This window comes from Clarias gariepinus, chromosome 3 (assembly GCF_024256425.1).
Source record: "Clarias gariepinus isolate MV-2021 ecotype Netherlands chromosome 3, CGAR_prim_01v2, whole genome shotgun sequence".
Taxonomy (NCBI): domain Eukaryota; kingdom Metazoa; phylum Chordata; class Actinopteri; order Siluriformes; family Clariidae; genus Clarias; species Clarias gariepinus.
The window spans coordinates 37,249,483-37,257,676 of record NC_071102.1 but is presented as its reverse complement, the minus strand read 5'-3'; the positions used below and the strand labels follow the sequence as shown (position 1 = coordinate 37,257,676).

At 36.3% G+C, this 8,194-nt stretch overlaps 1 protein-coding gene across 1 annotated transcript; it reads right to left on the bottom strand.

Annotated features, from left to right (window-relative positions):
* Positions 1-2,598: 2,598 nt before the first annotated feature.
* On the bottom strand, positions 2,599-4,076 carry LOC128519434 (cystatin-B-like). The gene is made up of 3 exons (XM_053493160.1): positions 3,924-4,076; positions 3,644-3,745; positions 2,599-3,264 (listed from the first exon to the last, which is right to left on the bottom strand). The coding sequence occupies exons 1-3, from the start codon at positions 3,999-4,001 to the stop codon at positions 3,145-3,147; spliced, it is 300 nt and encodes a 99-aa protein (XP_053349135.1). The 5' UTR covers positions 4,002-4,076; the 3' UTR covers positions 2,599-3,144.
* Positions 4,077-8,194: the final 4,118 nt, after the last annotated feature.

Here is an 8,194-nt window from a genome sequence, read left to right as displayed (position 1 = left end):
TATAATACATTAAATATATACTTAAATTCCATTAATTATGTACGTTTGTATACACACAGCCATAAACTTTAAGTGTACTAAGTATACTTAAAGTTGTTCCACTTAAGCACACAAAAGTATACTTAATACACATAAAATTGTGCTTTTATAAAATTTAATTACAACTTAAATACACTTAGTACAAAATTAGTTGTTCCAAAATAGCAAACGATGTATACTAGGCATTAGTCTGTGGCAAGTACACTTAAGTATGCTTTGGCATGCTAGGATTTAATATACTTGGCATATTTTTTTTTTTACTTGGGAGGTCATGCAAATCCGATCTGACAAAAAAAAATGGAATTGAGCAATGTGGCTTGGGCGTGGGATTGACTGGAAGGGAGATCAGCCATGCAGATGTTAAAATGGTTGTGTGTTGCTGCAATACCCGCACAATAAAAGCAGTCCAACCACAGACTCCTCTCTTGTAAAAAAATATTTTAATGTATTAGAAATATATTGAAATCCTCAATAGTACATTGCAAATATACTAACAAAAAATTGTACCATCAGTTAATAAATAAAAAATATACTAACATCATGCTTTTACCAAATTTTGGAATTAAACTTTAAATATACTTCAAAATAATTGTATTATAGTACACTTTCCAAAAATATATTATTGGACAATATACTTTAAGTGAAAGGTTAGGTTAATTTCCAAAGTACACTTATTTAAACTTGTTTTTCAATGTATTTTTGGTATATTAAAAATGCTCAAAATAATCATTGTACAAATGTACAGAAAGTATACATTAGGATACAATTTTTAATATACGGTCGTCTCGGTATATTATCAGTTAAATTTACATGTACTTATATTTAGTGCACTACTCAAACTCGTTTTTGTGCGCTGAAAATCGTTTTTTCCCATTCAAGATAATTTATGTTTGCACTCTCTCATCTTTTTTCTGATTGGCTAATTGTGAACACATTTTGTTGAACACAAATAAACTATAGTAGTGTTTTTTTGTAACCTTGTGCAAATTAAATCTGTTGAACTCATGAATAAAATCTGCTGATGTAATGCTTTTCAAAAACATAGTAGTAGATATATTATAGTGTAGAAAATGCATTTAGCTCAGAGGTTAAGGCATTGAACTATGGTTCAGAAGATCCCAGGTTTAAACCTCACAACCACCAAGTTGCTGCTGTTGGGCCCTTAACCCTCAACTGCTCAGTTGTGTAATGAGATTAAAAAAAAACTCATTATGCTCTGGATCATTTGTCTGCCAAATTCCTAAATGTTGTATGTACTGTATGATACAATAAAGTATATTTGTATTAACCACAAAGTGTACTTTTTTAGTATTTGTAATTGACCAGAAGCATAACTGCATGCTACTGCTGCAATAAAAATATACTCATAGTATATTATTCATGTATTTATAACACAGTAAAATAGCTGTAATGTACTTATAATACATTAAATGTACAGTATACTTAAATTTCATTAATTACTGTCAGGTATGTACGTTAGTACACACACAGCCATATACCTTAAGTGTACTTAGTATGCTTAAAGTTGTTCCACTTTAGCACGCAAAAGTATACTTCATACACTTAAAATTGTGCTTTTTTGAATTGAGCTGCAGGTACATTTAAGTATGCTTTGGCATGCTAGGATTTAATATACTTAGCATACTTTTTTTAACTAGAGCTTTACCTTTTAAAAAAAGCAAAAATAAATTCCGATAGATAAGTGTTTGTACACATAGACGCTTTGTATGTGTGTGTGTGTGTGTGCGTGGCTAAAGTAAGGAGTTCCTCCCCTTTTCTCCACTCTTTTCACACACACGCGCACACAATGAAATCACTGAAAAATAAACAAGAAATCTCTCTAATGACACTTAATTGAGCGACACACTAAAGGAATCACTGCTGTAAAGTAAAATGAAGAGAGGAAGAGTGTGTGTGTATCTGTAAAGGCGCGAATGTGTGTGTGTGTTTGTGTGTGTATGTCTGTGTGTGTGTCTGTCTGTGTGTGTCTGTGCGTGTCCAATGATGCATGCACACACAGACACAGAGCAGGCTAATACAGAGAGGGAAAATGGATCTTTAACCTCTTTAATGAGACTTGCTTTTGCTTTACACGCGCGCTGTAAACACACGCATACAGACACAAAAAACATATGTTTTACGCACACACACATGGTCACAGTGTTATAGTAAAAAGTACACACATGCAGTACACACGTTCTCATTATACCAGTGAGAGACGTGCACTAAAAACCAGCAGAGGAGACGATTACCCACAATTCCACAGCGCAAGGGAGAGAAAAAACGTTGGCTCAGTTGTGATCACGTGACTCTCAGCATCCTAACAAGAAGCTCATGTTTGCTCATGGTGTTTAAACAGCTGACTGGTAAAATAATAATAATAATCCTTTTTATTATTATTTAAAAAAAAATCATTTATGGAACTGATTCTCCTAGTTGGGCTGAACTACAAAAACAACCATGCGTTATATAACTTATATAAGAAATTATAATAAATGCTACACGAAAGTCAACATATTTTAGAAAAAAGTGTGAAAAGTAAAAACAATCCAAACAAACTGATCTTTGAAAGAGATTTATTTTTTCTCTTTAAATGTGTGTTCAAATGGCATGTATTACACAAAACTCACTTTTTTAATTCATGTTTAGACATTCAGAAAAATCTCCAGTCTGTGTGCACACAAAAGACACAAAAAAAACCATTACGTGTTTTTGTCCTATTTTTCATCTCTGTATTGGCCGGAGTTTAAACATGTCAATTAGATTCCCCCCTAATGTGACCCCATATTAAAAGAGCCCCTCCCCTGGTATGTTGCTCAGCTGATTGTTGGAAGGGGTGTGGCTATTAGGAGCTTGCATAGACACTAAAACAGTGTGTTTGGTAGAGGAGTGAAACAGAGACAGTGTGAGGTGTGAAATAGTACTCTATGTGACGAGGTTTTGCAGCTGGGTCAGCATTAACAAACACAACACACACACATACACACACACACACACGCACACACACTCTGAAAGCTCTGAGTCATGTGTTTACATGTTAGAGTATAGTAAGTCACCATTAGGTTCAATTAACATGGACATGACACAAGTGATTATTAAGTGGGTTTAATGGGTGTTGATACTGGGCATGGAAAGCATAACTGTGCTCTTTATCGATATTTCAGGTTTAGGACCTATTCCTCTGAATGCTTTCAGAAAGAGGCATGAGTCATTTCCAACATACACCTAAAAAACAGAAAGGGTGGTATGTTATACACTTTGAGTGGTCAGAAGGTGTTTATTATTTTTCTATCACAGCAGGTCTGACAGTAGTGCAGGTTTTTATAATGCGCTTGCTTTAACAAACATTATACTGTAGTTGCCATAGTAACAGCTCATTCACAGGGACATATACAGTACAGCCACGCTCCACTGTTAATATGGTAATTTAATTAAATTGAAACATATACAAACATACAGTGTCATAGATTATTCATTCTTTGTTCATTATTGTACAATACGATCTATAAATAATTGCTAAGGAGATCAATTGTAGAACATAACCTTACACATAGATCAAGTACATATAAAACACACACCCACCCACACACACACACACACACACCTTAATTTCATAGTTTGTTCCTGCCACAGTTTGTCTTCGGTAGTTCAGGGGGGTGTAAACTGGAAACTTTGCATTTTCCTTCGCCTCAGCTTCATGCTTTACCTAAAATTTTATTTAATCCCATCACACAAAAGCACAATGCATGCAACAACAACAGAGATTATGAAAAATAAGCACATGTGAGTTCTCTGGAGAGTCTAGTGTTTAATCAGTGATCTCCCCTGTTAGCGCCCATGTAACAGATACAACACCAGGCTGTAGATAAATATTCCAATAATACCTTCTCACAGATTTCCTTCACTTCTTTATCAGCTTCTGTCCATCCAGACCAGCCTCCAGGTATCATATGAGAAGCCATGATATCTCGGGTGATGCAGTCGGGAGATGATTTCAGTGCCGGCTCATAAGAAGGTGACTTTAATACTCTCACAGCAACAAAACATGAGGAATGATGAAATGTCTGACACTGCCACGCCCTACACACATTAATTAAAAAACTGGAAATATGACTTTTGTTCAACACACATAACAATATCCTTTATAATGTGAAAGGAAACATTTACTAGCACTAACAGGTGACCATACTTCAGGAAAAACAACCAAATGTTATATCAACTAGAGTTGGCTTTTTAAGTTAGTTAGATAGGTAGCTGTTGTGTAGTGACTGCTCTTTAGTAACTGTACCGCAACCTTTTTCTTCACGGAGGCCGTTGTTGCAGTACAGTTACTAAAGAACAGTCACTAAACTTGGACACAAAATAAAAAATGCTTTACGCATGTGCACATGCAGTAATAACAATGGTATAATAAACAGTACATATGCACATGGATGTTGACTATACGAGTGCACTGAGACTGAGCATGGTAGACAATTACCCACAATCCCGCAGTGTGCGAGAGAGAAGAACCATTGGCTCAGTTGTGATCATGTGACGCTCAGGAGACGAAGCGTTTGCGTATTACTCAGATGTCAAAACCTTGCTTATTTATCAAGTTACAATTTATTAAAAAAAAATCGCTCTTCTTGCCGAATGCTCAAAGACCAAGTTTCTCGCAGTCCAAGGTTCCACTGTACATATTACTTGATTTTCTGCTGAAGCTGAATTTTCTTTAATGATCAGGTCAGTAACCTGATCTAAAGCCACTTGAGTGCACTTTACTTAAGGAGAACAGAATGACCCAAAACATATAGCTGGGGCAATTATAACTAAAGGGTAAAGCCTTTGGTGTAATGGTGAGAATGTCAGACAATCGCTGGGTCCGTGAGCAAGGCCCTAAGCTCTGACCCCCTGCTCTGACCCTGGATTCTAACAAGATTGGAAATGCAAATAAAAGAAATTCACTGTGCTGTAATGTATCTGTGACACATAAAGACCTGCCAGAGCAAGTGTGTGTGTGTGTGTGTGTGTGTGTGTGTGTGTGTGTGTGTGTGTGTGTGTGTGTGTGTGTGTGTGTGTGTGCGCGAGTAAGCTCTTCAGACCAGTTCCACCACTGTAGTGTTTGTGTTCATATTCCACAGTTTATGTTTCGGAGAAAACAATGCCAACAATAACATCATTGAAATAGGTTTATACTTGCACACATTACTAAGAAATTCTGTGGAAATGTTTATTTGTGTTTGTGTGTGTGGTAATTATTATGTATAATGGGGTGTATGATTCAATGTTTTGGATCTTTGCATGGGTTTAAAAGGTTACATATAAATTAATCATAAATGGTGTCCGATATCAGAGATGCAGGTTTGCGTTATTAACACCAGACTAATGATCCATAAACACAATTACACAAACTTAATGAAAACATGAGTGAAGGATAAGCAAAGAAATTCCAAACATCCAAAGTGGAGGGCCAGAGAACCACCACAGCTTGAAATAATCTCACAACACTGGTGTACAGTATGTGAGAGTCCAGACTGTTTTAGGAGTGTGAGTGCTTGTGATGGGTTGTATGAAATTAGAAATCCATGGACCTTGACCATGGACACGAATCCAGTTTCAGCCATGTTTTGTGCAGCTGCAGTGAATACGTAGGCATGTCTCTGGGCTTGTTTAGTTTGCAAGCAAGTGCAAAAAAGTTCACAAATCAGATTTTTAGGACTGCCTGTCCAAACTGTTATTAGAAAGTAATAAGGTGTTTTTTGTCTCTGTTTAAACTTGCAGCCCAAATCTCCACACTGGCAACAAATGTTTGGTGCAGTCACCAAAGTGCATCTCACTTTAATGGCACCTCCTCAAATGTCAAGTGTTACATGGCATAGGAGCTCATCCTGTCAACCTCCTGTGTTGTCAATACTGGAGTTGTGGCAGCAACATGGCATGGGAACTAGACTGGCACATAGCTGGGCTGGAAGAAACACAGGGTAACCCCCACTAGGTTTTGTGCTGTGTCACAAATGACTGGAGTCAGAGATGCAAAGTTCCAGGCTCCAGGCTCTTGTTCCATATGATTGCACAGTACTTATTAAACACAAGGAAAATCACAAGCACAACCAGGTACCTACAGTAGAACAGGGACTACAAATAGGACTTTAGCATTTGCGAAGCATTTAGTAGTGGCATGAAAAGAAAAATAGAAATGTCAGCCACACACGGGGCAAAGACCTCAAAGCAGCATAAGTAAGCAAGATGCACTAAAACCTATGGGGCTTAAACAGATACACAAATCAGGAGACAATCTCAAAACAGCTAACATTAATTAAGTAGTAAGTAAACAGCATGTGACCTGTGGAGTTGGAGTCTAGCGCCGCCCTGGTGCCCCCCTACAGGTCTTTATGTCACTACAACCACAATGGGAAAATAAAGCAATAAAATTTAAACGTGTTTAAAAAAAATTTTTATGTTTGTTTTGTTTTTTTAAAGGGTTTATACAATAAAGTAATTACATCACTTCCCCTCTTATGCAGTACACTTTGCTTTGTAACAAGTTTGTACACATCATTCTAATTAACACAAAAAACACATCAATCCTTTATTCAGACTGAGTGTATGTACAGTACACATAGTGTAAGTGTGTCGGAGAGTAGGGTGTGTCACACCTCTGACAGTGTGTGTGTGTGTGTGTGTGTGTGTTCACAGAAAATGGTCAAACACGCAAGACTGGATACACTCGTTATGTCAATCACCACAGGGTGAAATCTATTTGCATGTAGAAATGCAAGATTTTAATTCAGCTTATTTGCCTAAAATTTTTGAAACTAAACCTTCAGCACTGCTGTTGAGTCACATGCTTTAGTGTTTATTTTAACACAGATCTGCAGTTTATACCTGCAATATGGCAGCTGTGTCACTCTTGCATCTATTCTCCACTCTGATTGGTCAAAAGCGATTGATTCTCACTAGTGCAGTTTTAATTCACAGGATATTAATATAAAACACACTCAATCTATTATGTTTAACTCTAAACAGTTTACACTGGCAGGCAGCACAGCATCCTATGTGGTAGGAATAATTTGCTTTGTTTGTTTAAAATTGTAACAATCTGATCAGCATATTTATAAAATAATGATACTAAAGTATCAGGATAATCGCAGTTTTATAATTTCAGCCATGCTAATTCTGGATGTTTCACTCCGCTGGAGTCAGGAAAGCACTTTCGCTCCCTGGAGAACAGCACATACTGTAGAGACTGAGGAGGAGCAGAACACACAGAACACACACCCTACATTCCTGCTACATATCAGCGTCATGATGTAGCACATAACTCACTGCATTCTACATTTGTCCAAACTCATTCATTTGACCAATTCTTGTTTGCACACTCATTTACACATAAGATAAGGATTAACTGCACTTTGGAACACGAACAACCACACTGCATATTTTCATTTCATAGTTCATGTTTCAGTCACACTGCTGCTGTCATACCCACACACAATGTCTTTCTTCTTTTATATTTGTATATCTTACAGTTTATTGTTACACTCTGTACATTTTGTAAATCCTGTGTAATTCAAATATTTTTATATATTTCTATTATAATTCTATTAAATTCTCTTTTTTTATTGATTTTTTTTTTCATTCCAGGGAAATGTTTCAGTTTTAGGTCACAGACAGTTATATAGTATAAGCATTTTGCTGCATAACATAACGCACTTGGTTGAGTATAAGACAAATAAATACAAATCAAATCGGCTCAAAGCTATCGTGATAATATTGTATTGGTTATTCACATACCTATTAAATAAATGCTGTTGCGTTTGTTTCAATATGATGTGCTTAGAGTATAAGTTAAATCAGATTCAGTTGTGGTATTATCTAAACTGTTTTGGACACGATTCCAAATTACAACAAGCAAACCTCAATCTGACCGTACCCTCATTAACATCTTAAATGTGTTATGTCAATGGTTTTAGTTTAGGTGTAAGTAGGTGGTATAGTTTACAGTGTTTCAGGTTGACACAAATCATCAGCATGTCTTCACATGAAGTAAGGCACGCACAAGACATGGGTGAGTTATAAGCTGAACATTTAATGTCAAATACATGAAACCATATCTTATGTCTAAAGTTTTTCAGTTCATTTTTCTTCAGAAACACAATACTACTGCAAATTT